This window comes from Periplaneta americana, chromosome 1, assembly GCF_040183065.1.
Source record: "Periplaneta americana isolate PAMFEO1 chromosome 1, P.americana_PAMFEO1_priV1, whole genome shotgun sequence".
In the NCBI taxonomy this organism is placed as follows: domain Eukaryota; kingdom Metazoa; phylum Arthropoda; class Insecta; order Blattodea; family Blattidae; genus Periplaneta; species Periplaneta americana.
In genome coordinates, this window is record NC_091117.1 from 16,434,423 (window position 1) to 16,455,458 (window position 21,036).

General features: G+C 34.5%; 1 protein-coding gene across 1 annotated transcript in view; it reads right to left on the reverse strand.

Annotated features, from left to right (window-relative positions):
- Positions 1 to 1,488: 1,488 nt before the first annotated feature.
- LOC138708916 (uncharacterized) overlaps positions 1,489 to 21,036 on the reverse strand; it is a gene marked incomplete at its 3' end in the record, with an annotated part of 29,435 nt that continues 9,887 nt past the window's right edge. The window contains exons 2-4 of the mRNA XM_069839253.1: positions 20,169 to 20,322; positions 11,057 to 11,210; positions 1,489 to 2,639 (exon numbers count right to left, since the gene is read on the reverse strand). Of these exons, the coding sequence (XP_069695354.1) occupies positions 1,489 to 2,639; positions 11,057 to 11,210; positions 20,169 to 20,322 (1,459 nt within the window). The remainder of the gene's footprint in view (positions 2,640 to 11,056; positions 11,211 to 20,168; positions 20,323 to 21,036) is intronic.

Consider the following 21,036-nt stretch of genomic DNA (forward strand, 5'->3'; position numbering starts at 1 on the left):
TCTTGGGTTGAGGGAAAACCACGGAAAAAACCTCAACCAAGTAACTTGCCCCGACCGGGAATCGAATCCGGGCCACCTGGTTTCGCAGCCAGACGCGCTGACCGTTACTCCACAGGTGTGGACCGGACGAACGAGTTGTCGGACGAACGAACGAGTTATCGGACGAGCGAATGAGTTGTCGGACAAGCGAACGCGTTAACGAATGAGCGAACGAGTTGTCAAGCGAACGAACGCGTTAACGGACGAACGAATGAGTTAACGGACGAGCGAATGAGTTGTCGGACGAACGAATGAGTTGTAGGACAAGCGAACGACTTAATAGACGAACGAAAGAGTTACAAACGAACATGTTATCGGACGAGCAAACGAGTTATCTGTCGAACGGATTAACGGAACAAGTTATCAAATGTGCGAATGAATTAACGGAAGAGCGAACGATTTAACGGAAGAGGAAACTGATTAACGGATATAAGTTAACGGGCGAGGGAACGAATTAACGGACGACAGGAGGACCTAACGGACAAGTGAAAATGCGAACAAGCAAAGAGCGAAAGACGAAACAAACGAAATATTCAGCACAAATAATTTTTACCTTGGCCGTTTCACATACAGCGGTCAGGTACTCAATACATTCTTTCCAAAAACGCAAAATTAGAAGCTCTGTCGTTTGCCGAGTAGCCTACATGAATAATACAAGCACAGCTGCAGTTCCCTCCTTTGAAGAACGTCACCGCTCATCAATACGTGACAATATTCTTCACGCGACCAGCAGAGCAGCCAGGCGGTGTCTTCCCACACCGCGGCGTCTTGGAGACCTCAAGAGCTACAACTGAATCTCAAAAGACAGCAGCCATACCAGGATTTGATAGTTTCACAGATACGCACGGTGAGATTGTTTTCTGCTGCGATTGGTGGTGGTGATGGTGGTGGTAGTAGTAATGGTAGTAGTAGTAGTTTCAGTTGTAGTTGTAGTAATGGTTGTGTTAGTAGTTGTAGTAGTACTAGCTGTTGTAGTTGTAGTAGTAGTAGTAGCTGTTGTAGTAGCTGTAGTTGTAGTATTAGTTATTGTAATAGTTGTAGTTGTAGTAGTAGTAATAGTTGGTGTAGTATTAGTTGTAGTAGTAATAGTTGGTGTAGTATTAGTTGTAGTAGTAATAGTTGGTGTAGTATTAGTTGTAGTAGTAGTAATAGTAGTTTTAGTTGTAGTTGTTGTTGTAGTAGTAATTGTTGTTGTAGTAGTACTAGTTGTTGAAGTTGTAGTATTAGTTGTTGTAATAGTTGTTGCAGTTGTAGTAGTAGTAATAGTTGGTGTAGTATTAGTTGTAGTAGTATTGTTGTTGTTGTAGTTTTAGTTGTAGTTGTAATTGTTGTAGTAGTAGTCGCTGTTGTAGTTGTAGTAGTAGTCGTAGCATTAGTTGTTGTAATAGTAGTAGTAGTAGTAATAGTTGTTGTAGTTGTAGTAGTAATAGTTGTTGTAGTATTAGTAGTAGTAGTAGTAGTTTTAGTAGTAGTAGTAGTAGTTTTAGTAGTAGTGGTTGTACTTATAGTAGTAATTGTTGTAGTTGTAGTAGTAATATTAGTTGTTGTAGTTGTAGCATTAGTTGTTGTAGTTGTAGCATTAGTAGTTGTAATAGTTGTAGTTGTAGTAGTAATAGTAGTTGTAGTTGTAGTATTAGTTGTTGTAGTTGTAGTAGTAATTGTTGTAGTAGTAGTAGTTATTGTTGTAGTAGTTGTAATATTAGTTGTTGTAGTTGTAGTAGTAGTAGTAATAGTTGTTGTAGTTGTAGTAGTAGTAATAGTTGTTGTAGTATTAGTAGTAGTAGTAGTAGTAATAGTAGTAGTAGTAATAGTAGTAGTTTTAGTAGTAGTAGTAGTGGTCGTAGTTGTAGTAGTAATTGTTGTAGTAGTAATAGTAGTTGTAGTTGTAGCATTAGTTGTTGTAGTTGTAGCATTAGTTGTTGTAGTTGTAGTAGTAGTAATAGTTGTTGTAGTATTAGTAGTAGTAGTAGTAGTTTTAGTAGTAGTAGTAGTAGTAGTGGTCGTAGTTGTAGTAGTAATTGTTGTAGTAGTAATAGTAGTTGTTGTAGTTGTAGCATTAGTTGTTGTAGTTGTAGCATTAGTTGTTGTAGTTGTAGCATTAGTTGTTGTAGTTGTAGCATTAGTTGTTGTAGTTGTAGCAGTTGCTGTAGTTGTAACATTAGTTGTTGTAGTTGTAGTATTAGTAGTTGTAATAGTTGTAGTTGTAGTAGTAATAGTAGTTGTTGTGGTTGTAGTATTAGTTGTAATAGTTGTTGTAGTTGTAGTAGTAATAGTAGTTGTTGTAGTTGTAGTATTAGTAGTTGTAATAGTTATAGTAGTAGTAATAGTAGTTGTTGTGGTTGTAGTATTAGTTGTTGTAATAGTTGTTGTAGTTGTAGTAGTAATTGTTGTAGTAGTAGTTGTTGTAGTAGTTGTAATATTAGTTGTTGTAGTTGTAGTAGTAGTAATAGTTGTAGTATTTGTAGTAGTAGTAGTAGTAGTAATTGTTGTAGTTGTAGCATTAGTAGTTGTAGTTGTAGCATTAGTAGTTGTAGTTGTAGCAGTAGTAGTAGTAGTACAGTAGTCGCAGCAGTAGCAGTAACAGTAGTAATGGTATTGTACTAATAGAGTAGTAGTATTAATAATTCACCACGCTTAACTACTTATGTTATCGGGGTGTAAATTCAACATTGGCGATAAATGAACCGAACATTGTCCAAGAGAACTCCATTAGGATCAGAACCCCTTTACATGCTCTATTCTATTACACGAACTTCTCCAGCTTGACTTTTTTTTTTTACCGCACAAAGCCATTCTAGTAGGATTGTTATCATTGTATTAAAATCAATCGCCTTCGTTGTGGATTGTACCCTTGAACCTCGGATATCATGACCAATATGGTAATATCACCGAGAGACTTCATGAAAGAGTTGTCCAATATTCATACATTACGAGTCTAAAAGCTGGTGAACCCAGCCACGATCAAGACAAGTTGACGTATGTCACAAAGACCTTATTTTTATTTTATTAAGGAACGTAACCTGTGACATGCATCGAATCGATGGTGTAGTTTGAAGACGGGCTTTCGGATCGTAAACTGAGTTTAAAACATATTACTCCGTCCACAATCCTGGATATATACTACAAGATATCAGGTAAATAATGTTTCTCAACGCACTGTACAAGTTTCTTAAATGAATTTCGCAAACCGGCAGATATTATACTGAAGTGGTACCTCTACAAAATATGACATCAATACCCAGAAACAGAAGCAATGGTTGGTACTGTTTCTGAATAATAAAAACCTTACAACACGAAATAGTCTGTGAAAACAAGTAGACATAAACAATTCAGGAGCTGGTGTCAAATTCTACGTGTAATCAGGGAAAAAAATGCAATGAAATCACAAATCATTTTTAACCTGTTAGAAAAAGTAACTTAAGGTATATGTACACATTTACATACAAAAAATTTTGTTTTGCATAATTTTGCTCTGTAAAATGTTTATACAATTGAGAATGGTACAATTGTTTATAAAAATTATTTTGTTCATAATTCTGACATACAACCTAAAACATGATAGCTCATGTAGTTTTTAAGATAGAGCCACATTTTTTCACTGTTTTATAGCTAAAACTATTCTTTAGTGCCTGACATAGAGCCATTTTTTATTTTCATTTACATTAATTAAATATTACCATATATGTAACTTATACTAATATTTTATGTTGCATAAATCGTGTAAAAAATCCATAGATAATTATTAACAAAACTAGCCGTACCCGTGCGCTCCGCTGCACCCGTTAGAAATAAATATAAAGTACATAATTAAAATAGGACGTTTGATCCAGGGAACATTCGTGTTTGATACAAGGATAAATCGTTTAATATGTTACTTAATTTAAATTGTATTTAAAATATTAAAATGCGATCATTTTGATCCATAGACCACTCATTTGGTGCAATGACAATTCCTTTAACATGTTATTAATTGTTATTACCAATTATTTTTGGAAAAGCGAAAATTAACAGAAAAATTTTGGCTACAGATTTATTACATAATATAATATAATATAATATAATATAATATAATATAATATAATATAATATAATATAATATAATATAATATAATATAATATAATATAATATAATATAATATAATATAATATAATATTATATTATATTATATAAAAAGTATGTTGATAACGGATGTACTCGAATTAGAAAGTTTTTAATTTGTTGTGGGAGCTCTTGAATCTCAGGAGGAACAGCTTTTACAACAGCGCAACATAATCTGCTTGGCTCATTACCCAATTTTTTTGCATTGCATTTATTGCATATATATTTTATGTGTTTTAACACGATTCAATTGAGCATAGTTAAAATTTGAATTATAAAATAATGGATTGCTAAGCTAACGTACTATTACTGCATACTAAATCAATACATTCTCTGAGATAAAAATGAATATGTTCATAAACATTATTTTAAGAAATACAGGAAATGAATATACAGAATAACCTATCAAGTTTTCTGTGCATAAGAAGCTATTTTAATCTTACCTGTCCTCAATTCACTCACAAGTTACTGGTAATAATATTATAGCATTATGTCCATCCAGAGAAACTACACTTTCCAATGATGAAATAATAATTAATTATACAAATCGGTTAATTAAGCTTCCGATATTACTTCATACAAACACAGAAACATTCTCTGTAGGCTATGTTTCATAGCTTTCGATTGTTGTGTCCAAGGCCCCTTATAGACGAAGTCATTTGTTTTTTATTTCAATACACCGCCTTAGATGGCAGTTATTTTAATTGTAAAACTCATTTATCTCATTAAATATCAGTCCTATCAAAATTTTTCAAAGAATAAAACTTATCAGAACTCATTTTTAAAGAAACTTTTGTTATGTAACATTTTTCACAAAAATCAATAATAAGCGAGATATTTCGATTTATTTAATTCAAGCCCCCTTATAACCCCCCTTTAAATAACGTATTTTGAATGCCATATAGCCTAAAATCTAAGTTACAACGAACTTAATTTATATTCCAATTTTCATCGAAATCGGTTCAGCCATTATCGCGTGAAAAGGTAACAAACATACAGACAGAAGACAGACATATAAACAAAAATAAAAAAAAGCGATTTTCGGTTTCAGGATGGTTAATTATACATGTTAACACCAATTATTTTTGGAAAATCGAAAATTACCAGAAAAATGTTGGCTACATATTTATTATTTGTATAGATTAATGTTATTTTACTCATGTCAGGCACTAAGGGACATTACAAGCTTCAAAATGATACCAACATCTTCTTGGTATCACCATATTTGACTGAGATATCATGTTTAAAAGAATTGAATATTCTAAAATTACTATTTACAAGAAATGAGCCACAAACTTTCAGAGCCTAGAAGACTCCATCATATGTCACCCCTTAAGCAACTTCATGTCAGTCCAATTTCAGCTTCTTTCTGCCTCTCAAAAACCTCCGCCTTGTTTTAACTTCAAGTGTTGAATTTTTTTTGGCATTTTTGCCCTTATTTTCCATTGATGCAACAAATCCTGCGATGGTGTTTGTCCCAGGGTTTATGCCCATCCTCCTCAGAATTTTAATTTCTACTTTTGGACTCTTATTAAAACGACGTACAACATCACTGACAAACAAATTTACAATTTTATGACTAACAGTAAAAGATTATAAATTACTTCATTATGTAAAAACGTGTTTTCAATCTAATGATCATGCCCTGATATCTATGCATCTATTTTTGGACTAGAAAGAAGTTTGAATAATTTCGAGGGAAAAATTGTTCCGGAGCCGGGTATCGAACCCGGGACCTTTGGTTAACGTACCAACGCTCTACCACTGAGCTACTCGGGAACTCTAACCGACACCGATCCAATTTTTCCCTCTATATCCGCAGACCTCAAAGTGGGCTGACAACCGTCAAGCAACCAACTTCGAGTGCACACTAACTCCGTGTGACTTAAATTGTGGTTTTCTGTTAACGAACAGTGACGTGTATTATGCAAATCAAGATTTTCAGGTATAACTCCCTATAAAATTGATTTGAATAAGAGAACACCACAATTTAAGTCACACGGAGTTAGTGTGCACTCGAAGTTGGTTGCTTGACGGTTGTCAGCCCACTTTGAGGTCTGCGGATATAGAGGGAAAAGTTGGATCGGTGTCGGTTAGAGTTCCCGAGTAGCTCAGTGGTAGAGCGTTGGTACGTTAACCAAAGGTCCCGGGTTCGATACCCGGCTCCGGAACAATTTTTCCCTCAAAATTATTCAAATCAATTTTACAGGGAGTTATACCTGAAAAATCTTGATTTGTAGAAAGAAGTTTATTTTACAAGCAATGCTGGACGAGGGGATTGACTGCTACGAGGATCACTCCAAAAGTAATCCACAATATTTATTTAAAAATTACATTTTTATCCTACAAATTCTGAATATTGAGGTCCCTTTTCAGCCAGATATGCTGAAGGTTCATGCAAACATTTCATTACTATAAATTAGTAGTAACAATAATAATATTATTATTATTATTATTATTACTATTATTATTCCTTCCATTTACATCATTATAAACAGTCGATTGAAAGACTGCGATCCTCCCAGCAGTCCATGTAAACCGCACGCACGCACTCAGCGGGATTAAATCAAACTGCGTAACTCACGCAGCCAACCCCACCGCTACTTAATGTTTTCAGAAAGCCCTGCTGCTTACTTTAAGGCCCTTATAACACGGGTTCTTAACTTTTTGTGCCTTCTTTCTAGGTTCTTAAAACACACTTCCATTATCTCCCTGCATTACAGTATTTTACAGCATAAGGCGATCTACATATTCCATAATCATTACCCACTGAAACACAAAAGCTAGTAGCATAGGGGTACTCCTAATGTCGTCGCCAATAAGTCTATAACTTTAGGTGTAGCCTACTCCATTTTACATTAAAAATAATATCTTAAGGAAGTCCGTGATCCCCCACCCCCAAAAATTTGGTAGTGGTATTTTATTTAACGACACTTTTAAGTGTGGAATTTAACCTGCGTCAAAATTCAATGTAGCTGACAACGTTTGCCTGAATGCCTCTATTACGGGCAGTTTATACAGGGTGTAACTATTTATCATAGAATGAGGCAGCAAATTTATGAGGTAGTTAACGTTAAGAAACCCAATTTAAATGCTAGGCGTTTAAGACAAATAAAAAATATCAATTTTATTTCAAATCCCAAACACAATCACAATGCCAACCATGCTAACGATATCAATCACGAACAGCATAAACATTTCACGCAATTTTAGGGATTGGATGAATGTCTTGAAACCCCTTTCCACCTGTCCAGTATAGGTTCCTTTTGCTTCCTAATATAATGAAACTACTGGCTTGTGCAGCAAATACTTCTGCAAACTAAGTTCGTTAGACGTTCAAATAAAAATTTTTCAGATTTATTTTCAATGAAGAATACTTGTCTTTTTTATAGTTATTTGCTTCCATAATAATGAAACATACTCCCTCTGAATGGATTTTATTAGGCCAAATACTTTTTCTTGAACCTATCCAACTTCAGTTTTTGAGTTTCAACGCGAAAACGCAAGTATCAATGTCAGGACGATAGCAGTAGCTATTTCAGGTCATTGTGGATTGTAGGCAAAAGTTAAAAAAATGTCAGGTTTCCTAAGCTTTCGAAAAATAGCATTTTCGTATAGCTGCTGCATGTACAACTTGAAATGTAGAGCGTAAAATCATTTTATCCTACTAAGAGATCTTGCTGAAATGATCTGGAGACTACAAAATTTTCTAGGCCTCTAATTTTATCAGTAAGTAATACCTTTTTATCTTTCCTTAGGAACTGTAATTTTTGCGCTCTCTCGAGCCAATACTGAAGACAATGACACATATCAATATCTACAGCTACACCGCCATTAAATATATGAAAAAGACCCAACCCCACTGGTTTAATAAGTATAAAAATATTTGATTTTTAATAATATTATTATCTTATTTAAGTTTTGTAGTTATATATAGCAGTCACTCAGTAAATTATAGAAATGACGATCTAAATTAAGAAATTCTCTACATTTACTTACATAACCTCAAAACGTTTCACTTTCATGTCATCAATATAGCATCAATATTATGTACAATTAATGAAGAATAGACGCATCATGATATTAACTATAATAATATTTAATTTCTAATGGTAATAATGTCATCAAACCACCTCAAGTTTCGTAGATTTGAATATCCAATACTCAGAAAATTATACACTATAGAATCAGTTTTTAATAACAAATGGAATTGAGCTCTAAATATGTCGGCAATCCTGCAGGTCATGGCCTTCGTGTAATAGCCTATTGTTTATTGTAGTGTGTGTTTTGTTCTGAAATTTAATCAAGTCGGCCGTGATTCAATAATATTAGTTCTCAAAACTGACAACAGATGGATTTTGGAAAATAGGAAAATTATGTAGGAAAATTGACATTTCACTGAAAACTACTACTTTTCCGAAAAACTTTGGATGCCAGACATGAAAATGAGGGGTCACTCATTAAAATCCGTTCAGCCGTTTTCCCGTAATTCCCATTAACAGTTCAAATTATATATATATATATATATATATATATATATATATATATATATATATAGATGCTATAAAGTTGTCAACTTTTGTTTCCATAGAAAGAAACCTTACAATTTTTTCCGTTCGCTATATTTTCTCTGCCCTTCATATAATGCAATATTGGAAAGGTTTGTTCCCATAAACCCTCAAAATTCTATTTTCACCGCTTCATAATAATTGCTCTATGCTTCATATAATAATGACAAGCGAGAAAGCAAAGAAGTGAGTAATTTAAAAACTGCAGCGGAAACTGAAGAAACAATAATCAGCGTATCCAATTAGCGTGAAATCCGGGATCTGAGAGTTAGGGCTTTGAAAAAGATTACGCAAAATGAAGCCAGCCTCAAGTTCCACGGTTGCTGGGTTACAATAACAAAAGACGCACGGGCGGCCAATAACCCAGCTAGTGGTCGTGTTCGTCAAAGCCTGTAATCACCGCTGCCGCCATTTTGATTCGATTCGGAGGCTGAAAAAACAATTCAGCGCGCAAAACGTCACGTGACGCATTGAGTTTTAAAGCAGGAAAATACAGTAGGCCTGTTCTATGTGGCCCTGCAGTATTCATTTATTTCTGCTGCTGATCTAAAGGGCCACTCTTGCTAATGGGTCCGAGGTTCATAGCTCTAAAAACAGTCAATGGACATAGATTTCAAAGGATGGTGTACATCATCATCACCATCACCATCACCATCACCATCATCATCATCATCATCATCATCATAATTTTAAAGCGTCTTCATAGATTTTTCTATATCTTAATTTATAGTAGTATTTTTTTCTTCCTTAATTCTATGAACACACTCTACCGATTTGTACTGTAACACTTAAGGTATATGTAGGCCTACACGCACAAAACGCAAAAAATGATGAAAAATTACAATTTTCAAAATATAACTATTTTAATAGAAAATTTTCTCACCTTTAATTTGATATAGCAATTTTTTATTTATGCCTTATGGTTTTCCAGATAAGTCCCATTTTCCAAAATTATGCGCCATCAGGTACGGTCACTTCTACGAAGATCACTCCAAACGTAATGCACAATATTTTTTAAAATTTATTTTTTATTCTACACCTTTAAAATTTATGGAGGTCATTTGAAAGGTGCGGGGATTATGTGGAAAAGTGACGTATTGTTTCTCAAGGATGTATTTACATTCTATGAAAATTATGCGTCATCAAGCACGGTCACTTCTACGAAGTATTTAAAATTCATCTACAAAAACATACAAATGGTTCTACGTATATATATATATATATATATATTACACCAAATATTTCCCTCCCTCCGAACGAAAATAAACGAAACAAAGAGCGACTAAAAGAAAGGAAAGGAAAATCTAGAGATTAAGAAACACAGAGAATGAAGGAAAAGCGGAAGAACGAGAGGAGGAAACAAAGAAATAACGAAAAAAGGAAAGGAAATACGAAAAAATGAGAGAAAACGAAAAAAGAAGGAAAGGAAAAAAGAAGAAAAGGAAAAAAGAAGGCAAGGAATGGAAGAACGAAAAAGGAAAAAAACAAAAAATGACAGAAAGAACGAAAAAGTAAAGGAAGAAAAAACGAAAAAGGAAATGAACAAGAAAAGGAGGAAAGAAAAAACGACAAAATAATAAAAAGAAGAAAAGAAAAAAAACGAAAAAAGAAGAAAATGAAGAACGAAAAAAGAAAAGAACGAAAAAGAAGGAAATGAAGAAAGAACGAAAAAAGAAGGAAATGAAGAACGAAAAAAGGTAAGAAAAAAGAACAAAAAAGAAGGAAATGAAGAAATAACGAAAAAAGAAGAAAATTAAGAAAGAACGAAAAAGAAGGAAATGAAGAAAAAACGAAAAAGGAAATGAAAGAATGAAAAAAGGAAAGCAAGAAACGGAAAAGGAAAAACAAAAGAAATGAGAGGAAACGGAAAGAAAGAAAGAATAAAATAAAGAAGAAAAGAAAGAATAAAAAAGAAAGAAAAATAAAAGAAATAGCGAAAGCAAGCAAGAAAGAAAGAAACAACGAAAGGAAAAACAGAAAAAGAATCAACGAAATAAGGAAAGAATGAAATAAACAGCGAAATATAGGCGAATGAAAGAAGAGAGGAACGAAATATGGAAAAAACGAAAGAAGAAAGAATAATTAAGGAGGAAAGAAAGGCGGTAAGGAAGAAAGATAGAAGGAAAGATCAAAATAAAAACAAACGGAATAATGTCGGAATGAAAGGAAGAAAAGAGGAAAGATAGAAAATAGGAAGGAGGAAGAAAGGAAAATGTAGGGAAGGTGGAAAGAAAGATCGCAAGAGATGTGGGATCGTTCCTCAACAGTGATTTGCAAAGGGCGAACTTATCATAAACAAAAGCGCCGAAAAATGAACTGACCGACTCGGTCTGCAAGTATGGGAACGCACCACGTGTGCGGATGAGTGGAGAATTACGGCGCTGCGTGTTGCATAACCTAACGACTCCTTCACCAAGTGACAACCCATTGACACAACCTCCTGCGCAGTTCGACAATCGATGTTTCATTAACATTTCTGTCACGACACTCTGCAAGGCGATCAACTACAGAGTACAAGGCACGTCAAGGATTAAGACGCAACCCGCAAGACAGGCTGATTTATTTACAACCCCCTTAATGTATTGACCTCTTTAAAGAAAGTCATTATTCTCTGAATTGTCTCATTTTGATTAGATTAGATTAGATTTATTTATTTAACCTGGTAGAGATAAGGCCGTCAGGCCTTCTCTGCCCCTCTACCAGGGGATTACAACTATAACATGAACAATAAGATTACAATTAATATTAAATTTACAATTACAATTACAATAAAAATTAAAGTACGACAAGAATACCTGATTAATGAAAGCTAGACATTTTATCATAGAAGTTAAGAACAAAGAATATTTTTGTATTTACTAAATTACAAATTAAACCTACAATAACAAAATTCTATAGTGATGAAATTACCGGATATTGAGATATTTTGTGGTAGATTAAGAGAACTATTTACAAGAAACCATGTCTGAACGAGTCTCAATTACTGACCAAGTGCCTAGTAAGTTTGCGTTTGAATTGAATTTTATTTCGACAGTCCCTGATGCTAGCAGGTAACGAATTCCAGAGTCTTGGCAGGGCTATTGTGAAAGAGGATGAGTATGAAGAGGTGCGATGGGATGGTATTGTTAGTATTGTTTCATGGCGAGAGCGTGTGTTCAGATTGTGGTGGGAAGAAAGGTAAGTGAAGCGAGACGACAGGTACGAAGGAATAGAAGAGTTCAAGATTTCGAAGAGAAAGAGAAGTGAATGTAAATTTCTTTTCTTATCTAGTTTAAGCCAACCTATTGCTTCCAGGGATGGGGTAATATGATCATATTTACGAACATTGCTTACAAAACGTACACACAAATTATGAGCACGTTGAAGTTTCATTTTGTTGTCGCTGGAAAGGTCAGTCAGTAAAATGTCAGCATAGTCTGCACATTATTTATTTAAAAAGTACACATTTATTACTAGGGACCATTTTCTGTCCCAGGCCATACGGAGATAAGGTTAGTTGTTCATAGACTATATTGTCGTCACGTCATTATTTGGAGCGTGGCACAGGTACTGTCAGGGAACACTTGCATCTTGTTTGTGTTGCAGTCGACTAGACTTCGAAGAGTGTTGAAAATGCATTCTAGTGATAAAGAATGAAACTAAGGTAACCTTATCCAACATTTAAATTATCTGTTTACTTATTTACCGGTATTTATTTCATTAATTTTTTGCGAGATCGTGCGTATTTGCTTGTTTTCCGCACAGAACCAATACGCGGTAAGTGTGAAATACCACATTCAGTATTCCCAACGTAACACACATAACAATTTCCCTCTTCTTACCGCTTAAGCGCGACATTCATTTTACTGCTTTAGGCTTTTAACATATTATTTTTAGAGACGTTTAACATAGTAATAATTATAAATAGGAAACTTACCACTGCAATTTCATCTAAATTGCAATGTAAAGTCTACTACTCCACCAAACTTATTGTATTCCTGATACAAGTAACATTAAGGAAGCCGTGAAAAAAATCAACTAGATTCCTGTTGCCGATGTTATTACTGCAATATGTTATATAAATAATATTGTTAAAATATTAAAATGAAAAATAAATCATTACATAACCTTACCGTTTGTTTTAAGTTCGCATTTATAGACTGGGGGAAAAAAAGACAGACGTATATCACAGCCTCCTGGAGTATAGTAAACACAGAAAACATTTTATAGCAACAATGTTGAAGAAAGATATTATGGTTTTCCGAAGTTGCCGTCATTAAACAGAAACCAACATGGAGATTTCATTGCAACTAATTAGAAATTCGTCTTTCAGGTATGTAATAAACGATCTTCGCACAAAATAATGTACGATACACGAGCGGTATGTTTGTTTTCATGTTCCCGGAAATTAAAAAAGCTCAACTACGTTTCGCTTTTTCACTCTCTTCCTCGACCATGAAAACGTCAACATACCGCTCTTGTAACGTATATTACTATTACAGATCAGGTCGCATGATCTGGGTGGCCATTCTGTTCTGCCACGACGCCAATCCATTCATGGAATTGCTTGTTCAAGAAGTCCCTCACTCCTACACCAAAATGAGATTCAATAATTTATTTATGAAATACTATATTTACCTCCTCGACTTCTCGCATATTATGTTGGTAATCAGGATTAGTATGATCTGATATTAAAATTTGTTTTGTCTGGCAACATGAAATTTATTGCTTTGACTAAAGGGTTTACAATTCATGAGACCTAACCTACTTGCATTATCATCAGTTTGCTTTGCTGTAAACCGAAATCATTGCTGTCAACATAACAGTTATAAAATAACTGTCAGTTGCAGTATTTGTCAGTACCCGAAATTTGAAACGAAGTTGGTAAAAGAAAATTCAACCTGAGAGCTAGAAAATCACTATAATCCACTAGCATATGTAGTAGTAGTGGAAAAATGGTTAGGTTTCACCCTTAGGGTATAAGTAAGCTGATCCGGACTATTGTATTGTATTGTATTTATTAACATTCCATGGTATTCATACATTGTTTTACAGCTAGAATATGGAACAAGTCAAAAAACTTAATACTATTATAAAGTCTTAATTTATAGTCGCAGTCTAGTTGAAATATATACAGGCGAGATTTACAATATAGTCTACTAGTACAACACATAGTTTTAGTATCAATTTTATGAAGCGTTGTTGAATGTCATGAATTCGCCTACAGAATAGAAGGCGTGAGAAATTAGGTACTTCTTTAATTTGGCCCTAAATAATCTTAAGTCTTGAGTTTCATTTTTTATATCGATAGGGAGGCTATTAAAAATTTTTACTGCCATATAACGCACTCCTTTTTGATAGCACGATAGACTTGCCGATGGAGTATGAAAGTCATTTTTTGACGTGTATTTATGCTATGAACTGTTGAATTAGTTACAAAGTTTTCACGATTACATACGAGGAAAATTATTAATGAAAAGATATACTGACAAGCCATGGGCATTATTTGTAGTTTTTTAAAAATAGTCCTACACGATTCCCTAGATTTGGAACCTACTATTATTCTAATTACTCTTTTTTTGTAGTAGGAATATACTGTTACTATCTGTGAATTTCCCCAGAATATTATTCCAAAACTCATTACTGAGTGGAAGTATGCATAGTATAAGGTATTGATATTTACTATCTTTTGCATAGATCTAATAGCAAAATGAATTTAGTTTGGTGGTAATTTATTTAATATTAATTTTTCCAATTTAACACATTATCGATTTTTAAGCCAAGAAATTTGGTTGTTGTTGTTTCTAATAGGGACCTATTGTTAATTATTGCGGTAGAAATTTGCGAGGTTGAATTTTGACAGGATTTGAATTGAATTACCCTATGTTAGTTTTGTTACAATTTAATAGCAATTTATTGACTGAGAACCAGTCACATATTTTGAAGAGACTTTCCTCTATTGAAGATTGGAATGTGTTGGAGTTATTGGCTGTAATTACTATACGTCTTGTGTCATCTACAAATAATATGGGATGACCTACATCTATAATATCGGAAAAACAGTTGACGCATGAACACAGTTGCTAACCCACTGCGAATTACACCAGCTAGCTATTCGTTTGTTTCAAGTTATGTCATATTCTGTATATGTGTATAGTAAGAAATCTAAGAACGAATGTTGGGGAAAGCGACTTTTAACCCACCTAAGAAAAAAGAAGAAAATGGAGAAAGAACGAAAATGAAGGAAATAAAGAAAGAACGAAAATGAAGGAAATAAAGAACGAAAAAAAGAAGGAAATGAAGAAAGGACGAAAAAAAAGGAAATAAAGAAAGGACGAAAAAAAAGGAAATAAAGGAAGGACAAAAAAAAAGGAAATAAAGAAAGGACGAAAAAGAAGAAAATAAAGAAAGAACGAAAAAAGAAAGAAAGAACGAAAAAGACGGAAAGAAAGGACGAAAAAGAAGGAAAGAAAGGACGAAAATGAAGGAAAGGACGAAAAAGAAGGAAAGAAAGGACGAAAAGGAAGGAAAGAAAGGACGAAAAGGAAGGAAAGAAAGGACGAAAAGGAAGGAAAGAAAGGACGAAAAGGAAGGAAAGAAAGGACGAAAAGGAAGGAAAGAAAGGACGAAAAGGAAGGAAAGAAAGGACGAAAAGGAAGGAAAGAAAGGACGAAAAGGAAGGAAAGAAAGGACGAAAAGGAAGGAAAGAAAGGACGAAAAGGAAGGAAAGAAAGGACGAAAAGGAAGGAAAGAAAGGACGAAAAGGAAGGAAAGAAAGGACGAAAAGGAAGGAAAGAAAGGACGAAAAGGAAGGAAAGAAAGGACGAAAAGGAAGGAAAGAAAGGACGAAAAGGAAGGAAAGAAAGGACGAAAAGGAAGGAAAGAAAGGACGAAAAGGAAGGAAAGAAAGGACGAAAAGGAAGGAAAGAAAGGACGAAAAGGAAGGAAAGAAAGGACGAAAAGGAAGGAAAGAAAGAACGAAAAGGAAGGAAAGAAAGAACGAAAAGGAAGGAAAGAAAGGACGAAAAGGAAGGAAAGAAAGGACGAAAAGGAAGGAAAGAAAGGACAAAAAGGAAGGAAAGAAAGGACGAAAAGGAAGGAAAGAAAGGACGAAAAGAAGGAAAGAAAGGACGAAAAGAAGGAAAGAAAGGACGAAAAGGAAGGAAAGAAAGGACGAAAAAGAAGGAAAGAAAGGACGAAAAAGAAGGAAAGAAAGGACGAAAAAGAAGGAAAGAAAGGACGAAAAAGAAGGAAAGAAAGGACGAAAAAGAAGGAAAGAAAGGACGAAAAAGAAGGAAAGAAAGGACGAAAAGGAAGGAAAGAAAGGACGAAAAGGAAGGAAGGAAAGGACGAAAAAGAAGGAAAGAAAGGACGAAAAAGGAAAGAAAGGACGAAAAGGAAGGAAAGAAAGGACGAAAAGGAAGGAAAGAAAGGATGAAAAGGAAGGAACGAAAGGAGGAAAAGGAAGGAAAGAAATGACGAAAAAGAAGGAAATAAAGAAAGAACGAAAAAAGAAAGAAAGAACGAAAAGAAGGAAAGAAAGGAAGAAAAAGAAGGAAAGAAAGGACGAAAATGAAGGAAAGGACGAAAATGAAGGAAAGGACGAAAAAGAAGGAAAGAAAGAACGAAAAGGAAGGAAAGAAAGAACGAAAAAGGAAAGAAAGGACGAAAAGGAAGGACGAAAAAGGAAAGAAAGGACGAAAAAGAAGGAAAGAAAGGTCGAAAAAGAAGGAAAGAAAGGTTGAAAAGGAAGGAAAGAAAGGACGAAAAGGAAGGAAAGAAAGGACGAAAAGGAAGGAAAGGACGAAAAAGAAAGAAATAAAGAAAGAACGAAAAAGAAAGAAAGAGCGAAAAAGAAAGAAAGAACGAAAAGGAAAGAAAGGAAGAAAAAGAAGGAAAGAAAGGACGAAAATGAAGGAAAGGACGAAAAAGATGGAAAGAAAGGACGAAAAAGAAGGAAAGAAAGGACAAAAAGGAATGAAAGAAAGAACGAAAAGGAAGGAAAGAAAGGACGAAAAAGAAGGAAAGAAAGGACGAAAAGGAAGGAAAGAAAGGATGAAAAGGAAGGAAAGAAAGGAGGAAAAGGAAGGAAAGAAAGGACGAAAAAGAACGAAAAAAGAAAGAAAGAACGAAAAAAGAAAGAAAGAACGAAAAGAAGGAAAGAAAGGAAGAAAAAGAAGGAAAAGAAAGGACGAAAATGAAGGAAAGGACGAAAATGAAGGAAAGGACGAAAAAGAAAGAAAGAAAGAACGAAAAGGAAGGAAAGAAAAAACGAAAAAGGAAAGAAAGGACGAAAAAGGAAAGAAAGGACGAAAAAGAAGGAAAGAAAGGTCGAAAAAGAAGGAAAGAAAGGTCGAAAAGGAAGGAAAGAAAGGACGAAAAGGAAGGAAAGAAAGGACGAAAAAGAAAGAAATAAAGAAAGAACGAAAAAGAAAGAAAGAACGAAAAAGGAAGAAAGAACGAAAAGGAAAGAAAGGAAGAAAAAGAAGGAAAGAAAGGACGAAAATGAAGGAAAGGACGAAAAAGATGGAAAGAAAGGACGAAAAAGAAGGAAAGAAAGGACAAAAAGGAATGAAAGAAAGAACGAAAAGGAAGGAAAGAAAGGACGAAAAAGAAGGAAAGAAAGGACGAAAAAGAAGGAAAGAAAGGACGGAAAAGAAGGAAAGAAAGGACGAAAAGGAAGGAAAGAAAGGACGAAAAGGAAGGAAAGAAAGGACGAAAAAGGAAAGAAAGGACGAAAAAGAAGGAAAGAAAGGTCGAAAAAGAAGGAAAGGACGAAAAGGAAGGAAAGAAAGGACGAAAAGGAAGGAAAGAAAGGACGAAAAGGAAGGAAAGAAAGGACGAAAAGGAAGGAAAGAAAGGACGAAAAAGAAAGAAAGAAAGGACGAAAAAGAAGGAAAGAAAGAACGACAAAAAAGGAAAGAAAGAACTACAAAAAAGGAAAGAAAGGACGAAAAAGGAAAGAAAGGACGACAAAAAAGGAAAGAAAGGACGAAAAAGAAGGAAAGAAAGGACGAAAAAGAAGGAAAGAAAGGACGAAAAAGAAGGAAAGAAAGGACGAAAAAGAAGGAAAGAAAGGAGGAAAAAGAAGGAAAGAAAGGACGAAAAAGGAAAGAAAGGGCGAAAAAAGAAGAAAGAACGAAAAGGAAGGAAAGAAAGGACGAAAAAGAAGGAAAGAAAGGACGAAAAAGAAGGAAAGAACGAAAAGGAAGGAAAGAAAGGACGAAAAGGAAGGAAAGGACGAAAAAGTAGGAAAGAAAGGACGAAAAAAGGAAGAAACGAGAAAAGGAAGAAAGAACGAAAAAAGGAAGAAACGAGAAAAGGAAGAAAGAACGAAAAAAGAAGGAAAGAAAGAACGAAAAAAGAAAATAGAAAGAAAAAAGTAGGAAGGAAAGAACGAAAAAAGAAGGAAATAAAGAAAGAACGAAAAAGGAAGAAAGAACGAAAAAAGAAGGAAAGAAAGAAAGAAAAAAGAAGGAAATGAAGAAAGGACGAAAAAAGAACGAAATGGACGAAAGAAAGGAAATGAAGAAATGACGAAAAAAGGAAATGAAGAAAGGACGAAAAAGGAAAGAACGAAGGAAAGAAAGAACGAAAAAAGAACGAAAAAGGAATGAAAGAACGAAAAAAGAAGGAAATGAAGAAAGGACGAAAAAAGAAGGAAATGAAGAAAGGACGAAAAAAGAAGGAAATGAAGAAAGGACGAAAAATGAAGGAAATGAAGAAAGGACCAACAGAGGAAAGAAAGAACGAAAAAGAAAGGAGGAAAAAGAAAAGGATGAACAAAGAAAGAAGAAACCAAAAAAGGAAGAAACAGAATAAATGAGAAGAAACGGAAAGAAAGAATGAAACAATTGGCCAATTATGTGTACATATACATACTATATCAATGTAACAGATTAAAAAAATATTTTACTTGAAAATATAAGGTTTACTAAAAGGATTTATTTTACAAAGATTCTCGACTAGAACCCGATACGCCTGCAGTAACTGAAGAGACGAACATAGTGGCATCATAAAATTGACATGGCAATGTTGGGCTAATGCGTGTTGAATTTCTACATCTCTCAACTATATTACGTCGAAGAAAAGGATTCTGTAACTGTAAAACCACGTTCACAGTCGGAGGAACACGTGCCAATCAGTTTAGCCTAAGAATTGTGTGTTACAGGCAGCATGCCAGCTCCTTGGGGTACATTTCTCTGGTCTGTATTGATCAGCGGTCATCAAATGTGAAGACAGCCTGTATGACAGGAGACACGTGTATAAGCTCCTAACCCGGCGAGAACAACACGTTTGCTGTCATCTTGTTTCCTTTCTCTCAACTCGGAAAGCGATTTGTACTCAGACATAACAATTCAGCTGTTTTCGCGTATCGACATTGTTTTTTTTTTCTCGACTACTTCTTTTGTTTGTTTTGATATAGCAAATTTTTATTTTCCTAACTGTTACGAAAAAAACAGGCAACGTAAAAAGAAAGAGGAAATCAAAATGAAAAGAAAATAAATAAAAAATAAAACAATCGAAAAGAAGAAAAGAAAACAAAATACAGTGAAAAAACAGATGATAAAATAAACTCGACAAAGCACAGCGGATCACAACGACAAACACAAATTTAAACAAAATAAAATGAATCGCAAGGCAATCATCTGATTATTCAATTGTTTCCGAAATTCACAATTGTTTCTAAACTACTATAGAGAATTCCACTTTAAGAAAAAAGCGTTCATTTTATAGGCTTTGCCTAATACATTGTACAAGCTGTGTGGTAGGTAAGGGTTTATATGGCAACTAGTCATTTGATGGAACAGCCCCGTATGCTCAATGCTTTTTTCTTAACGTGAAATCCTCTATAACTATTGAAGAACTTCCAGATAGGAGGTCCCGGGTTCGATTCCCGGGCTCGGCTCTCGGTGAATTTTTCTCGAAGAGGAGGAATTCCCTGGGTGTCTAGAATCTGGAAATTTGTATGAATGTGAGTGTGATTGTGAGTGTGCCGGGTTAATATTAATTAACCAAACATCACAAATATAAAAATACATCAGGACTGTCGCTGGGCAGTAACCTGAACACACGTTTCAGCGTCACATGGTTGACAAGTAACTCCATCTGTTAGCAGAACCATAAAGCATCTAATAGATGCTATAAAGTTACCAACAACGAAAAAAAAAAAAAAAAAGAAATTATTGAAGAAATTTACAAATATAGTTTACTAACTTACTACCACAGAAATCAAATAAAATATGAAACTAATATCGACATGAACATCATATTCGAAGACAAAAGTCTACTTTCCCATTGATTGAGCCTAAAATGTCATACAAGTGCAGCACTTCAACATGGTGCTAGGTTCGACCCAAGACTTTATAATAAAATTACAAATAATTTTCCAAATTTCAAACATTTTGAAATTGAACCTTTTAAAAAAGAAATATATACATTTATTTATGATATATAATATTAACAAATGTGCGTATTTTTACCTTTTTATTTCTGTCGACTATATTCTTGTATTGTGGGTCCCTATCACCAGAGAATACGGCCTTCAGATATGGAGAGTAGCTGCGAATATATTGAATAAGCAAACGTGGACTGCCGATAAGGGGTGGTCCTCCAGCTTGGGGGTTGGGCGAAAGGCTAACAACCCATCACCGTAAAAAAAACAGCTTGTTACGAATCCATACAATAAGTGAACCCCGAAAAGACAGAGTATATGGTTATGTCTCGTGACCAGAACATTGTACAAAATGGAAAGATAAACATTGGAGATTTATCCTTCGAAGAGGTGGAAAAATTCAAATATCTTGGAGCAAGAGTAACATATATGAATGACACTCGGGAGGAAATTAAACGCAGAATAAATATGGGAAATGCGTGTTATTATTCAGTTGAGAAGCTTTTGTCATCCAGTCTGCTGTCCAAAAAATCTGAAAGTTAGAATTTATAAAACAGTTATATTACCGGTTGTTCTGTATGGTTGTGAAACTTGTACTCTCACTTTGAGAGAGGAACAGAGATTAAGAGTGTTTGAGAATAAGGTTCTTAGGAAAATATTTGGGGCTAAGAGGGATGAAGTTACAGGAGAATGGAGAAAGTTGCACAACACAGAACTGCACGCATTTTATTCTTCACCTGACATAATTAGGAACATTAAATCCAGACGTTTTTTGAGAGGCAGGGCATGTAGCACGTATGGGTGAATCCATAAATGTATATAGTGTGTTAGCTGGGAGACCGGAGGGAAAAAGACCTTTGGGGAGGCCGTGACGTAGATGGGAGAATAATACTGAAATGGATTTGAGGGAGGTGGGATATGATGATAGAGACTGGATTAATCTTGGTCAGGATAGG